At 38.2% G+C, this 18,891-nt stretch overlaps 1 protein-coding gene across 4 annotated transcripts in view; it reads left to right on the forward strand.

The window, feature by feature from the left end:
• EMB2771 (E3 ubiquitin ligase) overlaps positions 1–18,891 on the forward strand; it is a 112,839-nt gene that overhangs the window by 77,162 nt on the left and 16,786 nt on the right. For all 4 annotated transcript variants that reach the window (XM_077376910.1, XM_077376913.1, XM_077376911.1 and 1 more), the window contains one exon: positions 1,308–1,409. In XM_077376910.1, the coding sequence (XP_077233025.1) occupies positions 1,308–1,409 (102 nt within the window). The remainder of the gene's footprint in view (positions 1–1,307; positions 1,410–18,891) is intronic.

Raw genomic sequence — 18,891 nt, forward strand, 5'->3', positions numbered from 1 at the left:
AAAATGCAGCTTTGTATTTAAATCTTAGGGGGTCGATAGTTTGGTGCATTTTTTAAATTGTTAGGGTAAGTCATGGAAAGTATTATATGTGCTAAGTCAACCGCCTAAAGCATGCATTGGATCAACGGAGCCTTGCTTGGTATTAGCTATGGAAAGAACATCATCGATCCCTACCTGCTCATCGAAAGGACTGAATTGCCAGTCTAATTGGGTGTTCATATTATCTTAAAAACTGAACTTTGGGATATTTCAAAGTTAGTCATTTTAGTAATTTCTTCTAATATAAAGAATTTTTTGGCCTTGTGTCACTTCGTTGCAATCATGGTTGTTTAATCCATGTAAGGGATCTTTATCTCAACAGAGGTATGAAAATCAGCATTGAGAATGAGAATAGAGAAATTGGGCAGAGCTGTGCTACACTGCTCTTGAGCTAAATCATTTATAAGCTCTGATTGTGGATTGCTTCTCAGTGATTAAATTATTTGAAATTGGCTCTAATATTGATAGAACTCATGATTATCAGACCATATTCAACTCTTATAGTCTTATGTTACATTATCCCTACCTTTCCTAGATGCACGATGTAAAATTTTTGAGAACCATCACTACATCGCTATGCCCAAACTAGTTCCTGTTGCGTTTAACTATGGAACTCGTTTACATGGTTTTAAATTTCCTCCGAAATTGACAGGAAACAACCAAAATATTTATGTTTCCATCCACACCGGAACAATATTGAAATTGAAATCCATACCAAAACCAAAATTGTAAGTGCATTAGTCGTATACTATACCAGTATGTTTTACATAATTGTATTTATATGAATTGCATGTGAAAGGTTTCACCTTAAATTTTATCAATTGCATATGTCTCCATGCATTTCCATGATTTAACAGGATTTCCGTTTCCTTGGTGACCGAAATCGAAACTGAAACCAAAATTTAAAGCCTTGCTCCTTTATACCTACCCATTTATAATTGTGGACTTCTTTCAGTAATGAACTGAAGCAGATCAATTCCATAGTTCCGTTGATAATCTTATCTGCCCATTTACAGTGATGGAAACAACGTGACCCATAACTTCAGGGTTCCTGTACCATTACGTGGTTGGGGAACTTCCATGACTTCCACCTATCGTAGTGAGGAACTTTAGTATGTAATATCTCAATGTTTGTTATATTTTTGACTTCAGGTGATTCACTTATGTGTAAATTTGTTTTAAATTTGCAATGTTGGTTGAATTCTTCATTATGTTTTTTTATATGTTATGCAATTACGTTTTATGATTGCATTGCTCTTTTCGGACAGGTGATGGCAGGCTCTGGGCATTTACAGACATTTCGGTTGTTGAGATATCTTCGCAGTCGAAACTCTGCAGACGGGCATGCTAGTTATGGAATCCAAATGGCTGTAAGTTAGCATACTATTAAATTTTATTATAATGCTAGTCTGTAGTTCATCTTAATGAGAATGATTTACTTTGTAGTTTATGATTAGGGAAATGATATCACCACAACCATGTTTCGTTATATGCACCAAGGAATCTTGTCTTCTAGTATTTAAAGAGCCGTCAAAAGGTTATTACTGTTCCCAAAAAGCTCTCACAAGCCAATTAAAAAAGAAAAAACAAGCTAGGTCCGTGCATATAACAAAATTTGGTTGTGCTGATATCATTTCCCTATGATTATATGTAGGGGAAATCAAGGTGGATTTCTTGATATGATGTGCCATATATTCGTATAAATTTTGAAACAATCAAAGCGATAAACTGATTGATAGATGTTTCCCTAGTTTTGACTGCATACTAATTCCTCCAAAAGGCAGATTCTTCAAAGATGTGGTCTACTGATCCAATGCGAGAAACAAATAATAATATATTTAAAATGTGTCTTATGAAAGAAACACTAATTCTCAGAGAAAAAATTTGCATTAATTTTTTTGAATGGTAATATGGAACATGTTTTCTTATCATTATTTTGGATATATTCCATCAGGCGTGCCAAATGAAAACTTATAAGTTTTAAAATTTGAAAATTTGAATTTCTGAAATTAGTATCAGGAAGGAAAAGGTGAATCTTTGATCTAATTGACCAGGGTCTTTGAGATTTTGTAACGACCCGATTTCCGTCGTGTCGCTACGAGCAAAAGAAAGTAAAAATCATGGAAATATTTTTTTTTTTTTTTTTATACAAGCATCAACGACGATCCCGATAGAATCTTATTACAACTTAAAAATGATACATGACGTAAGACGTCAAAATGCAAGGACTCCAGGAACGAACTCTCTGATCACACAGTCCCTTATCCCATGGTTCCTTCATTTGCAAATGCTCCGCCATCTAATGCCTCAACCCCTGTGGTGGAGGAATCAACGTCAAAGCAGGGTCATCCAAAGACCGAGCAAAGTAAAAGAGACAATAATAACAGTGCATACAATAAAATCCACATTTCAATAATGTCTAGAATAAAGATTACAATGCCCATGGCAATATAAATCAAAGGAGTGACAATAATTTCAATGTATGCTATGTATGCATGTATGCAACAATTTTATAAAATGAGACAGCACATTCCCCAGGTACATCCGGCTTTTCCCCCATTTATTTTTCTGTCAGTTCTTTTCTGACTTTTTCATTTTCTTTTATTTTTTTTTGCCGGTGTCCTTGCCGCACGGCTAACCACTACCCCTGTCTGAAGGTAGTGACGTTATGGACTTGGATTACGGTCTCGCATTTGCCGAGCCGGGGATACTATCCCTCGGGGATACTTTCCCTTTTTGGTTGGTTTGCCAACGAAAGGCAGTACACGCTTCTCGCGTTGGCCTTTGGACCTTAGGTCCCAGGATGATTCCACCACACCCTTAAGTTCCCCTTCACTTTCCCCCATGTATGCAACATGTATGCAATTACTTACCTTTGCCTTTCTTCCTGCATTCATTTCAATTCATTTGATTCCAGCATTCATTTCAATTCATTTGATTCCAGGCAAGCGAGTATAAATTCACTAAGCAGGTATTTATCAGGCAATTTATAAGCAGAGCTACATTGCATAGACAATTATATTGAACACCATTACAAGACAAGGTCTAGCTGTCACCTGCCTTTTCTTATAGTCGCAGTAGGACGAGATGGCTCCTGTAGGCAAATAAGTGAAATAGGTCAACTTATTTTAGTCTAGGTCCTTTTAATATCACACAGACAACACTTGTCCTTTTTGTGTCCATTTATGTCCTAAAATAAGGTTCCCTGTGTTCACTATTCATGTGGGCCCCACATGCTACTATTCATGTGGGCCCCATCATGTCACTATTTATGTGGGCCCCGCATGTCACTATTTATGTGGGCCCCATCATGTCACTATTTATGTGGGCCCCATCATGTCACTATTCATTTCACCATAAGTTGATAAAGTTTACTTTACGGTTACTATGCTAGTATTTCACCGTTAAGTATATAGGTGGTAGAACCAACCATTACTTTATCCATATAGGTGGTAAAACCAACCATTACTTCAAATAAAATATAGGTAGGTGGTAGAACCAACCATGAAAGAGATCATTAAATAATTTAGGTGGTAGAACCAACCATTGAAAGAGATCATTGCTTTCAAATAATTTTAGGTGGTAGAACCAACCATGAAAGAGAGACTATTATAAAAGACTTACTTGGTAGTGGATTTTCTTTTTCCTTCTTCTCTCTCTCTTCCTCTTTCTCTTTCTTCTCTTCTCTTCCTCTCTCTCTCTCTCTCTCTTCTCTTCTCTTCTCTTCTCTTCTCTTCTCCTTTTCTTCTCCTCCTCCTCCTCTATTTATAGACATTTTTTTGCATAGTACTTTTTGCATAGTAAAGACTATTTACTATTTTAAATTATTATTTCTGTCGGTCAATAGTATTTTTGCATAGTACTTTTGCATAGTAAAAACTATTTACTATTTTAAATTATTATTTTCGTCGGTTAACAGTATTTTGCATAGTTAATAATATTTTTTTATTATTAATTTTGTCGGTCAATAGTATTTTTGCATTTTTTTATTATTATTTTCGTCGGTGCGATGATATTTTCGTTTCCACTAGGGATGGGTCCCGCTGGTGGTAGGACCCGCTGGTCGTGGGGCCCGCTCGTGTGGGACCCGCTGATGTGGGACCCACTGGTGTTGGATCCGCTTATGTGGGGCCTGCTTGTATGGGGCCCGCTGATGTGGGACCCGCTTATGAATAGTACTCGGTGGGTCCTACTGTGAATAATACTTTTAAATAGTGTATCTCAATAGTGAACTTGCATAGTATTTCTGCATAGTAATCTCGCATAGTGACTATTGTGAATAGTAATTGTGAATAGTGACTATTGGAAATTTTTAACATATATATATATCTATTCCGTTTTTGTTGACATCTGGGGCGGTGGCTTAGTGGTAGGAAGCCGTTCAATCTTAGCTTAGACTTGGGTTCGAATCGTGTACGCCCCATTATGCCAGATGTCCTCATGCCCGATTAACTTGGGGAAAATGAGTAATGGCCGATGATTACCCACCTATGAGGCCATTTTTATATTTATATATATATATATTTTACCGGTTCTTACATTCTACCCCCCTTAAAAAAATTTCGTCCCCGAAATTCCTACGCCCATAACCTAGATATCTTGATAATCAGAATCTCGACACATGATAATTTAAGATCATCTCCTTTACTTTGTAAATCTTAATTTTGATTAGAAATTAACGTCTTGTGAAATCCATCATAATCTGCACTGTCTCTTAAATACTACTAATCTTCTATTCTAGGCAGACATTTTACTCCTATGAATTCCCTTGTTTCCCATAATCCAAAATTTATAAATAAGTTTTCTGACCTTCTGTTGCCCCATCCTGTACCTCGTTGTCATCGTTGATTAGGCCCCATCCTGTACCTCGTTGATTAGGGCGAAGAAACGCTTTTCAGTTCCTGGCTGTGCGTTCTTATCTTGGGTCAGAGGGCGGTACTGATTTCTTCTTCCCTGGTTCTGCTGATTGTTTGCACCGGTTGATATTGTGGCGGAGGTGGGCGGTTTTGGATGAAGGCTGGTGCCTTAGGGCAATCCCTTCTTCTCCAGCATTGCCCAACGTGAATCCTTCCACAGTGGGGGCACAAGTTCTTTGATGGTGGACCACTATCAATTTTTTTTTTTTTTTCCAGTTTACCCTTGAAATGTGACACATCATATGTCACCTATTAGCTATCTAACCCTACTTAACGACACAACCCACAAGCACCAGGGTTTCCGTAAACCCGGGCTCTGATACCACAACTGTAACGACCCGATTTCCGTCGTGTCGCTACGAGCAAAAGAAAGTAAAAATCATGGAAATATTTTTTTTTTTTTTTTTTATACAAGCATCAACGACGATCCCGATAGAATCTTATTACAACTTAAAAATGATACATGACGTAAGACGTCAAAATGCAAGGACTCCAGGAACGAACTCTCTGATCACACAGTCCCTTATCCCATGGTTCCTTCATTTGCAAATGCTCCGCCATCTAATGCCTCAACCCCTGTGGTGGAGGAATCAACGTCAAAGCAGGGTCATCCAAAGACCGAGCAAAGTAAAAGAGACAATAATAACAGTGCATACAATAAAATCCACATTTCAATAATGTCTAGAATAAAGATTACAATGCCCATGGCAATATAAATCAAAGGAGTGACAATAATTTCAATGTATGCTATGTATGCATGTATGCAACAATTTTATAAAATGAGACAGCACATTCCCCAGGTACATCCGGCTTTTCCCCCATTTATTTTTCTGTCAGTTCTTTTCTGACTTTTTCATTTTCTTTTATTTTTTTTTGCCGGTGTCCTTGCCGCACGGCTAACCACTACCCCTGTCTGAAGGTAGTGACGTTATGGACTTGGATTACGGTCTCGCATTTGCCGAGCCGGGGATACTATCCCTCGGGGATACTTTCCCTTTTTGGTTGGTTTGCCAACGAAAGGCAGTACACGCTTCTCGCGTTGGCCTTTGGACCTTAGGTCCCAGGATGATTCCACCACACCCTTAAGTTCCCCTTCACTTTCCCCCATGTATGCAACATGTATGCAATTACTTACCTTTGCCTTTCTTCCTGCATTCATTTCAATTCATTTGATTCCAGCATTCATTTCAATTCATTTGATTCCAGGCAAGCGAGTATAAATTCACTAAGCAGGTATTTATCAGGCAATTTATAAGCAGAGCTACATTGCATAGACAATTATATTGAACACCATTACAAGACAAGGTCTAGCTGTCACCTGCCTTTTCTTATAGTCGCAGTAGGACGAGATGGCTCCTGTAGGCAAATAAGTGAAATAGGTCAACTTATTTTAGTCTAGGTCCTTTTAATATCACACAGACAACACTTGTCCTTTTTGTGTCCATTTATGTCCTAAAATAAGGTTCCCTGTGTTCACTATTCATGTGGGCCCCACATGCTACTATTCATGTGGGCCCCATCATGTCACTATTTATGTGGGCCCCGCATGTCACTATTTATGTGGGCCCCATCATGTCACTATTTATGTGGGCCCCATCATGTCACTATTCATTTCACCATAAGTTGATAAAGTTTACTTTACGGTTACTATGCTAGTATTTCACCGTTAAGTATATAGGTGGTAGAACCAACCATTACTTTATCCATATAGGTGGTAAAACCAACCATTACTTCAAATAAAATATAGGTAGGTGGTAGAACCAACCATGAAAGAGATCATTAAATAATTTAGGTGGTAGAACCAACCATTGAAAGAGATCATTGCTTTCAAATAATTTTAGGTGGTAGAACCAACCATGAAAGAGAGACTATTATAAAAGACTTACTTGGTAGTGGATTTTCTTTTTCCTTCTTCTCTCTCTCTTCCTCTTTCTCTTTCTTCTCTTCTCTTCCTCTCTCTCTCTCTCTCTCTTCTCTTCTCTTCTCTTCTCTTCTCTTCTCCTTTTCTTCTCCTCCTCCTCCTCTATTTATAGACATTTTTTTGCATAGTACTTTTTGCATAGTAAAGACTATTTACTATTTTAAATTATTATTTCTGTCGGTCAATAGTATTTTTGCATAGTACTTTTGCATAGTAAAAACTATTTACTATTTTAAATTATTATTTTCGTCGGTTAACAGTATTTTGCATAGTTAATAATATTTTTTTATTATTAATTTTGTCGGTCAATAGTATTTTTGCATTTTTTTATTATTATTTTCGTCGGTGCGATGATATTTTCGTTTCCACTAGGGATGGGTCCCGCTGGTGGTAGGACCCGCTGGTCGTGGGGCCCGCTCGTGTGGGACCCGCTGATGTGGGACCCACTGGTGTTGGATCCGCTTATGTGGGGCCTGCTTGTATGGGGCCCGCTGATGTGGGACCCGCTTATGAATAGTACTCGGTGGGTCCTACTGTGAATAATACTTTTAAATAGTGTATCTCAATAGTGAACTTGCATAGTATTTCTGCATAGTAATCTCGCATAGTGACTATTGTGAATAGTAATTGTGAATAGTGACTATTGGAAATTTTTAACATATATATATATCTATTCCGTTTTTGTTGACATCTGGGGCGGTGGCTTAGTGGTAGGAAGCCGTTCAATCTTAGCTTAGACTTGGGTTCGAATCGTGTACGCCCCATTATGCCAGATGTCCTCATGCCCGATTAACTTGGGGAAAATGAGTAATGGCCGATGATTACCCACCTATGAGGCCATTTTTATATTTATATATATATATATTTTACCGGTTCTTACAGATTTAGATTGAAATCCAACAGTACAGTTCAAATTTAGATGGGATCAATATTTTACTTCGGGCGAGGCTATACAAGGTCTGGAATTTAAAGCTAACAGCTTATGCGTAGGGCTTGGATTGTATTGCTTGATGCAAATGAGTTCAAGGGTTAAGTTACTATCCTCTTGTGGAGAGCTTGGTTGACCGGCGATGTGCGGCACATAGCGATTTTTCTTTTGCTGTCTTAGCAGGCTTCTCGATTCGTGATATGGAGAGCAATTAGTCTTGGCCAATGATTTGACTTATGTATGTTAAATGGGTCGAGCTGCTATTATAGCGAGCTTTATTTTGTTAAATTGCGAAAATGTGAAGGCGTATTTAGCTTGACTAACAAGCTGTGAGGTCGATGCAAGGATCCACAACTATTGAGAGCTGAATATCTTCAAGTAAAATGTTGAGATAGACAAACACAATAATATGATAAAAGAACTAATTTCTATATGAGCCAGCAACTAAAGTGGGCTGTAATGTTTCAAATAACTGATGTGAGATAGATCAAAGCACAATGGCACGATCAAGAAACCATATTCTATAACAGATAGAGATAGATATAAAATTCAGGTTCAAGTAAATAACAAATGTAAGAAAATGAAATTGATTTTACCAAGTAATGTTTACAGACAAGTGGTGAAGTTTTAAAGGCTATGCGAATGTTTCAAAAGTTAGCTTTCAAGGCGGATTGACCAACAAGTTTAATAACAGATTACAAGGCGCAATTTTTTTTTAGAAGCTGTAATATTGATATCAAGATAAAGGATAAGCAGACTTTAGCTCCTCTTTTGAAGCATAGGCAGCTCCACTAAACTGAACAGAACGTAATTACTAGGTGAGTATGGTTCAATGGATCAGATGAAGCAGGTATTGTCTAATTATTTTTTTGCAAACATAATTCATACAAAATTTCCAGTAATGAGTATATAGGGTGCACTCAACCTGGAGTCTAGAGATGAAATAAAAATAACTTGAGGGATCGGTTATAACAAGATTTATGTGAATATGCAATGTATGATTTGGGTCTTAAATAAATGAGTTTAAGAGACTAAATGCTATGACAAACCAAGATATATAATAATAAATTAGGTGAATGAACTGATCTTTAAATTTAGCGTGACAGTATCATACAAATGCACATGTACGCTCAAAGTGATTACTCTCACTGGTTAACAAAGAAAGGCAGAGCAATCCATAAGATAATTTAAATAAGTTTCAAGGTATTGTGTGTAAGCAGTGAGTTGAGCAGTGGAGCAAAATAACAAGATACTAGAAGTTCTGATAAAGCCTTATTTTCGAGAGTGTGAATGGCAAGGGTTGTCCAACATATAGCTTACATACAATTTAAGTCTTCATAGGAAATTAACAATTTATAAGATCAATTGAAGGCAAAATGTAATTTCAGAGTAGTGCAAAATAAATATATGTTTTGTGAAATTTGGAAAGCTAAATAGCTTGAACTACTATAGATAAAAGATCTATGTTAATGGACTGAATGACCAAGAGCGTAATCTGGGTTCAAGTAATGACTTTCAAGTAGAAGTAGTTTAGATTAGTTGCAAAATAAGAGAGTAATTCAGTGAGTTGGTTAAGAGATGTGTTTCGAAATAGAAAACTTAAATAATGATATGAGTTTAAAATTCTAGGACCAGAATGAATAGGTTATAATTGAGATAGATTCTACTAAAATGAAAGGGGAAGATCCACAGGAACTTATGTGATAACCGGTTAGTACTAACAGAGATAAAACAAAATGATAAATCAAATAATACCATGAAAGAACTTGTTTTGAGTCTAAATGATTTATTATGCCAAAGTTTACAAGAATTTTACCTGTAAGATTTGAATGATTGATTTATAGGGAATATTAGCCTATCTTATAATGTATTGATATAAAAAAATTTGTTAAAAGCAAATCTCAAAGAAGGCTCTTTGAAACAGGGAATGCCTGACAATACTCAACTCAACTAAGCCTTTGTCCCAAACTAGTTGGGGTCGGCTAATGAATCCTTTAGGGTCTGTTCACTTGTTTTCTAGGGAAAGGAAAGGAAAGGAAAGGAAAGGAAAGGAAAGGACTCTGACGTGGCAGAAAGGAAAGGAAAGGAAAAGAAACTGTGCAGGAAAAGGAATCCTGTGCCTGTTCACTTGCGCAGGAAAATCTGAGAAATCCAGAGAAAAGGTTTCCTAAGCCTGTTCACTTGCCAAGTAAACTGTATTGGGAAAACTAAACAGAAAAGTTACATTAAACCATATTTCATAGTCTGACATACTTACAGGCCTACAAATTGAAAAGTATAAACAGAAATACTACAATAAAACCTAATTGGAAGAGGAACTCGTCACAGAAGAGCTTGTTGAAGCTTGGGGAGTAGGAATGTTGGTCTCTTCTTTCCTATCTTTGTTGGGCCCACTAATGCCATGTAAAAACACAGCAAGTTCAGCTTCTGCCTCCTCCCTACTCCCATACGAACGGAAGCACGCTCCACTAAACCGTTAACTTGAAGATGACAGTATTGCCAACTGTCATATACGCCCACCTGCCTTCCCTTAAAAACCACATAAAACTTGTTTTTTGCCATTAACCTACAGAAATGCAAATAAAAAAAGTAACAACATAAAGTATTAAAAAGTAACAACATATACAAGTCCAACAAAATAATTCCAAGAAACAAGAAACATCTCATTGAGACTAGTCCAGCAACATAAACCAAATCAACATAAGAACTCCTCCAAAATAAGTCCAACAACATAAACCAAATGACCAAAAAAGTCGGACAAACACGTAGGATAAGCGGTCCAACAAAGTAAACAACATTACAATAAAGCCCAAGAACATAAACCACATCAAAACAAGTCCAACAACAACATAACAAGTCCTCCAAAATAAGTCCAAAATAAAGATGCAGAAAACTAGCAAAGTCATACTACAATCATATAATACGATCGTATGATTCCCAAAAAAAGGTCCCCAAACCATAGCAACCTACGCCAAACGCGCCACAATATCGCCCATCACAGCCACTCGCTCTTCCTTGGAAAGGGAAAGGAAGACTTCAGCATCCTTGTGATTTTTGTGCAGGTACGTATAGGCCCTAAGCAGCTCCAACATGGTGAAACCAGAGGTGCTCATCATAGCGGCTTTTAATTCAGCAAGGCTATGGACCTCACCAGTCGTAATGATAGCCTCAGCAACCATCCTAACACTAGCTGACAAGTAAGTCATATCAGATGAAAGTTGTCCACCACTTGTTCGCCTCTTCCTCTTCCCCTTACTACCTGATGCTGGGGCTTTCAGTGGTGATGAGTTACTATAGCCCATGCCGGTGTCTCTGACTGGGGATGAATGACGTGATCTGGAAGCACGAGGAGCTGGGGGAAGAGTAAAAGCAGGGGTCGAACCGTCAAACATGTCATCGAGCCCTACTGCCTGGCTCGATGAGAAAAGCCCCTCCACATCCTCTGTGTCCTGAGAAGGGGCATGTCTGTCCCTAGCGAACTCTCCAGTGGCATAATCTTCCCCAAACACTTCTTTCATCTCCTCATATAGCTCCCAACAGTTATTAAAGAAGCGAATATGATCACGATTCCTCTGAAAACAAAACGAGGCATTGTAAGGATTATGACCAAATTGTGATGAAAATAATGAAGGAATTATGATAACTTATAATTACCGCCAAATAGTCATTCTTCACTTGGTCTTCAACGAATATTTTTTTCAGCTGTGGATCCCAGCCAAATCCGCTCAGGTTGACGATAGTGTTAAGTTGCCTAAAGTTGGCTTTCATCGTCTTCATACGGTTCTTAACATGCTCCTTTGTGATATGCTTTTTAAGGACAGTAGTAAGCTCCACCGCTTCGCCACTATACGCAGCCTCTCTAAAACCGTTGGGGGCCTTTTGCCATTCAGCAATCTGATGCTGTATGGCTACTATCAGATGCCTATCCACCTCCTCGTTCCAGGAGATATTTTTCTTCCTCTTATCTATTGAAGCTGATTACATTATATCTGCAACATTGTGAAACATAGTAGAAAAATTTTCAAATCATCACTGACAACAATATATCATCAAATAGAGTATGATGAAACATATTACTATTACAACCCAAAATTATTCCAAATCCTGATACAATCAAACAACATATGATGAAACGAAGTTGCAGAAGTCTAATCGAAATAGTCATAAAATTATTGCAAGCCAAAAACATGTCATCCTAATGATGACCATGTCGTTGTGCTTGAAAATCATTCCACATATGATTCATTATTCTTGTTCGAAGTAGACCGCCCGCTCTCACATCTTCAGCCCTAGTAATAAAACGATCTTCTTCTTCTTCTTCCTCCTCCGCTACAATTAGCCCCAACTCATTATCTACAATCGAAATGAATGCATCGTTTGGCATCTCCCTCCTTATGTGATTGTGGACGCAGCAACAGGCTAACACTATGTCGACCTGTCGTGGGAATGGGTACATGGGTGGCGTATTTATTATGTTGAACCGCTTCTTCAAGACATCGAAAGTTCGCTCGATTACATTCCTTGCTGATGAATGCCTTTGGTTATACAACTCCTCTGCAGTTCGAGGTCTGCGCCCTCTAACGTTGTTTAGGTGGTAAGCAATGCCTCGGATAGGAGTTATGAAATTTCTCAGGCATGGGTACCCACCATTAGCAAGGTAAAATTTCGCTACAGACATATATATATATATATATATATATATATATATATATATAATTTTAATAACCGAGACCAACAACAACGGTACGGAGAAAAAGACAAACTCAGTACTACCTGGTAAACAAGGAATGCCGTTCGGCTTTGATAAAGCAGATGCTAAGACTTTAGAGTCTGATGCGGACCCTTCCCACCCAGCTAAAACGTAAGTAAACTTCAGGTCGAAGTCACATACAGCTGGTACATTTTGAGAGGGCCATCCCTTACGACATATAAATCTAGGTTTCATATCCTCGGGTACTGTTGCTTGAATGTGTGTCCAATCAATTGCACCAATGCAATCCTACAATATGGACATTCAAAATGTCAACCATCAATGCTAAAATATGAGTCACTTGCTATGCAACTTACATGCCACTACATAGGTAATAAACGGTACCTTATAGTACGGCATAAAATTCGGGTTGTCAGCAATGTGACGTGGTGTGTCCCTTGATGGAGGTAATATGAATAACTCTTGAAGTTTGAGCACATCACATAGAACCTTGTTAAAATACTTCGAAACAGTAGCCCCTGACCGTCTAATGGATGCCCTAATAGTATGGTTCCTTTGGCTGTGGGCAATTACTTGTAAGAAAATCGTCACTTGTTCCTCAACACAACAGTGTATTGTGTCTTCAAGCAGGGCCATGTTTCTAAATATCGTGACAAAGCTGCGGAAGCACCGCACATCCATTTGCAGAAGCGCAATACAATGGTTCTCTGCATTTGTAATACGTGTAACAAATGTCTTACGAGTTTCGTACCCACTTTCATAAGGGGCTCTTTGCATATTTTCTTCAACGTAAAGTCTAACCCTAGCCGTCACTGTAGCTACCGCAGCCATTACTAGAGCTTCAGCTCGAATGATCAATGTCGTCCTTCTTGCTGGTTCTTGACGCATGATGATTGATGGTAGCCCTACATGGAGATATTTCAGTTCCAGTCCATTAAAAACCATACTTTGAAACCTAAATACTAGCAACACCGAACCACCAAAACATTATATCGGAAACAACGACATATCTTCAACTCCGAACCACCAAGGCATTATATCAGAAACACCCTCGTATCATCAACACCCAACCATTCATTATGATAAACATAGCAAAAAAACATTACCAATCACACAAGAAAAAAAGCTCTAGAAAACACGCTGTAAAAGATCAAATTAGTACCCTTAACCAACAAAACAAGCTAGGGTTTTCGATGAACACCCATCCACCCACATATCATCAACACCCATCCACCAACATGTCATCAAAACCCACATATCATCAACATCCATCCACCCACATATCATCCACACCCAACAACGAAGCTATTATATCAGAACCACCAATGCAGAAAACAAGAATCTTAAAAATCAGTCCAGTAACCCATAAGCTGCAATTCCATTGCAAAAACATAACAATCCGAACCCTACTGTAAAAAAAAGAGCAAAAAAAGTTGAAAAATAGTGAAAAAATCGAAAATCATGAACCCCTACTGTACAACAAAAACCCAAAAAAGTTCAAAATCAGTGAAATCTACAACCCCATTGGAAATACCCCAAAATTCATAACCCAAATGTAAAAAAGACAAGAAATTACAAATCAATGATATAACACATAATCTGAAACTACATTGCAAAAAACAAAACAATATGAACCCCTACTCCACAAAAAACACCAAAAAAAATCAAAATCAGTGAAAAGAAACCCAAAATCTACAATCCCATTGCAAATACCCCAATATTCAGAACCCAAATGTACACAAAGGCCCATAATCTGCAACTCCATTGAAAAAAAACCCAATAATCCGAACCCAGATCTGCAACCCCATTGCAAAATCAGTGTAGAAATCCAAAATCTGCAACCCTATTACAAAAACCCCATAAATCCGAACCCAAATTTGTTAAATGTGTGAAAAACCCCCAAAAAAAACCCTAGATCTGGAAAAAAATCACAAAAAGGAGGGACAGAGAGAGAGAGAAGAGGGAGTGGGGTACCTTGCCGGAGAGGAGGCGGAGAGGAGCCGGGGAAGGAGCCAGAGAGGAGCCGGAAAAGATGCTTCAAAAGGAAAAAAAATAACCTAGCAAATCAGGTAGAGGGAAGAGAGAGGAGAGAGAGAGAGAGAGAGAGAGAGAGAGACGGACGTACCGATCGGAGAGGAGCCGGAGAAGAAAAACCTCACCGTTTTGGTCGTCTGCTTCGTCGAGAGAGAGGGAGTGACGAAAAAACAAAACTCGAAGTTTTATTTTCCCGTGGGAAAAGGAAAACAGATCCCGCCGATTTGGGCGGAAATAGAACCCCATGAGCGCGAGAAAATCGTATTTTCCTCCTCATTTTTTAGATTTCCACGTATTATAAAGTCGGTTTCTCGTCAAAGCAACAGAACACATTAAAATGAGTTTCTCGGGAAAAAAGACGCGACTTTCCTTTCTCACAATAGCGCGGTAAGGCAAGCGAACACAGCCTTAGAAAATTTTCGTGAAGGAAGTGAAAGGATCTACCCGGGCTCAAATTGACTAAGTCTAATCCTGACACTAGTTGCGTTCGTCTACATGGATCATTTTCTTCCATTCTATCCTGTCCAAGGTCATGTTCTCTGTTATGTTCGTAGCCCTCAAGTCTTTCCTCACTGTTTCTACCCAAGTTGTTTTCGGTCTGCCCTTACCTCCTCTTACTCAATCAACTTGGCACGAGTCATTTCTTCTCACTGGAGCATCCAAAGGCCTATGTTGGATATGACCAAACCATCTTAAGCGGTGCTCTCTCATCTTTTCTTCAATTGATGCCACTACCGCCGTTTGACAGATGTCTTCATTTTTAATTCGGTCTAACCTTGTGTGGCCGCACATCCATCTAAGCATTCGCATCTCCGCTACACTCATCTTATGCACATGCTGCTGCTTGGTGGCCCAACATTTTGAGCCGTACAACATGGCTGGCCTCGCAGCTGTCTTAATAAACTTTCCCTTCAACTTGGTAAGTATTTTACGGTCGCACAAAACTCCTAAAGCATGCTTCTACGTCTACCAACCTGCTCTTATTCTGTGGTTAACATCCTCTTCAATATCTCCTTCCTTTTGTAGGATTGAACCAAGATAGCGAAAGATATCCCTCTTAGGTACCTCCTGTCCAGTCATATTTACTACATCCTTGTGTCGCCTCTTAGGGAATGCCTGACAATAGCAGAAGAAATCTTCGAAGGTTAAAGACTAGATCTATAATCAATTGGCAGAATAAGAGGGTTATGCATGAATGATTTATTAACTGATGAAGCAAATGAGGCTACGAAACCTTACAGTGAATAGGTTCTCAAATAAGATGGTCTAATCAAAAGGTATTAAATTGATACAATTTATAAAGTATAACCCAAGATAAAGTCAGAACAGAGATTAATTTAAGCTCTTTTGATAATCCTTTCTTAAGGAGCAAAATCATAAGCTTATAGGTCTAACAGCTCTGTAGGATAGCTTATAAAATCTGAAAACAAGCATATAAGAAAAGATTAAAATTCTAAGCATGAAAGAATAAAGTTTAGGCCTTGCCTTTGCAAAAGACCTTGTAGTGTCGGTGTTGGAGATCATGTAGATTGTTCGGGGATGTTTGAAGACTTCAGGGATAAAGTCCAAGCCGCTGTCCCGTGTGATAAATGGTGGAAAACAGCAAAATAAAGAAAGATGAAGAAAATGTGAATTGCTTGAAAAGAGAAGAGAGCTTGAAAGAGGGGGAGAGAGCTTTGAAGCTTGTAGAGACTTTTTCCTTTTTGATTTTTCGTGCTTCAGAGGGTTGCAGAGATGGGGTATTTATTGTTGAAAAGGGGAAAATTTGCTTTTTATAGGGTGTCAATTAGGGTTTTCTTGAAATTCGATTTGATTGGATTTTGGAAGAAGAAAATGGTTTGAAAATAGAGCAATGTTCAAATTTTGCATGATTTGGGTGGAATTTGGCATTTAGGGTAAGGAAGTGTTGATTTTTTTGGTTTGAAATCGAATTTTGTGCTTTGAAGTTTTGCAAAATTGGTATGTTTTAGAGATTTGATGTTATTTGATTGGAATCATACAATTTTAGGACAAGAGGATGTTCCCCAATTTGGAAGATATCCATTTCTGAAGAGCAAAGGCAATAGGATGAATCAAAAGAGAAAAAAGATGGGATTCTGTATATTTTTGGAAGAAAATGGGCAAAATATCAGTTTTAGGGATGGAATGCATTTGGGAAGACAAAGCTTGTATTTTAGGAGTCAATGGCAAACTTTTATAAATTTGATGGGTTTTGTGGGTTGTTATATACTTAAAAGGAAAGGGCCATGGTTTGTAAATATTGGTAAGGTCAAGGGAATTTTGGGCTTTGTTCTAAAAGAGTAGTTTAAACTTTAAAAACCATGTTCTTACATTTGCCCCTCTTTGTCACTTGTTGTGTGCAATAAGTGACAAAAAAGTGAAGTTACGAAATGGGGTTCCTAGTTTTAGGTTTTAAGTTAAAAATGAGTTTATCTGAGGTGCCCCTCTTGGGTGCCCCATGTAAAGACATGGGGTAGCCAAGAAAGAGATAAGCATGAGGTAAGAAAATGAGGCAAAAATAAAAGAGGCAAAAATAAAAGAGGCAAAATAAATAAAGAAATAAGGTAAAAGCAGAGATAAATAGCAGAACAATACTGGATAGCGACGTCGTCGAGATGGTCTTCATGTTGATTTTGTCAAAAAGGATAAGTGAGGGCAGCTAAAGAGCAATTTCAAGCTAATCCTATTCACCATGTATGATTATCGAGGCAACATAGAGTCGAACGAGACCATAACACGGTAGTTTAGAGTCATTTCGAACTATAAGTGGAGGTTTGAAGGCTCTCCGAACAGTTTATCAAGGCAACATTATATCCGAGGCAACATTGTATACGAGACGACGTTATATCCGAGGCAGCATTGTGTCAGAGGCTACATTGTATTTGCGGCGTCATTGAAGCCAACATAGTATCCGAAGCGACATTATATTCGAGGCGATATTGTATTCGAGGCGACATTGTATCCGAGGCGACATTGTATCTGAAGGCATCTTGGTATCCGAAGGCAATATTGGATCTGAAGGCAACTGTGTGTAATGCAATTTATGGGATTTTTTTTATGGAAGCTGGGATTAGGTGGATCTTTTAACAGTATATTTATGTGTAAAATTTCTTTAAGTGTTGAATATTAACAGGCTCGTGTATAATGTGTCCATCAGCGTTTGTGAGACGATAAATTGTTTATGAGTATGCAATAGCAATGGTGTAAGGACTTCCCAATTTAGGTGAAATTTACCTTGTTTGTGGAAGCATTGTCGGAGTACTAAGTCACCGGGTCGAGAGCAGTTAAGCGTTGTTCGTCTAAGAGATCTAGTCGGTTTAACCGAGCTTGGCAAAGTTCGTCATTAGATGTTAGACCATGAAGAGAAATTCTAAGTGATTTGAGTTCGGTATGTTAGGAGAGCTGGAAAGAGTTTAGTGGGCCAATCTCGGCCAAATTCATTGACGATCTTAGTAAGAATACTGGTTATTAATTTATTAGATATTTCGGCTTGACCATTGCCTTGAGGGTAGTGTATTGTCGAATAGTGATGATGAATTTAGTAGTAAGTCATCCATATTCATTGCACGATCATATAACAAAAGTGTCAAACCGAGACTCTTCCGACCCACTGACTTATTACTCCGACAATGCTTCCACAAACAAGGTAAATTTCACTCAAATTGGGAACGGTCCTTACATCATTGCTATCGCATACTCACAAACAATTTATCATCTCGTAAATGCTGATGGATACATCCTACAAGAGCCTGTTACTATTCAACAATTAAAGAAATTCTACCCATAAATATATTGTTAAAAGATCCACCTAATCCCAGCTTACCAAAAAAAATCCCATAAATTGCATTGCATACTATTGCCTTCAGATCCAATATTGCATTCGGATACCACAATGCCTTCGGATATTATGTCGCCTTGAACACAATGTCGCCTCGGATACTATGTTGCATTCAATGTCGCCTTGGATACAATGTTGCCTTGGATACGATGTCGCCTCATATATAATGCTGCCTCAAATACAATGTTGCCTTGATAAACGGTTCGGGGGATCCTTCAAACCTCCACTTATAGTCTGGAATGACTCTTAACTACTATGTTTATAGTCTCGTGCGACTCTAATGCACATCATATGCCGTAAAACGATTGCCTTCGATAATATGTTGCCTCGATCATCATCAATGGCGAATATGATAGCTTGAGATTGCTCTTTAGCTGCCCTCACTTATCATCTTTGCCAAAATCAACATGAAGACCATCTGGACAACGTCGCTATCCGCTGCCGCCCTGCTATTCTATCTTCTGCTTTTACCTTATTTATTTATTTATTTTACCTATTATTTTC

This window comes from Tasmannia lanceolata, unplaced genomic scaffold, assembly GCF_043159265.1.
Source record: "Tasmannia lanceolata isolate RefF3 unplaced genomic scaffold, GAP_Taslan_0.1 ptg000002l, whole genome shotgun sequence".
NCBI lineage: Eukaryota > Viridiplantae > Streptophyta > Magnoliopsida > Canellales > Winteraceae > Tasmannia > Tasmannia lanceolata.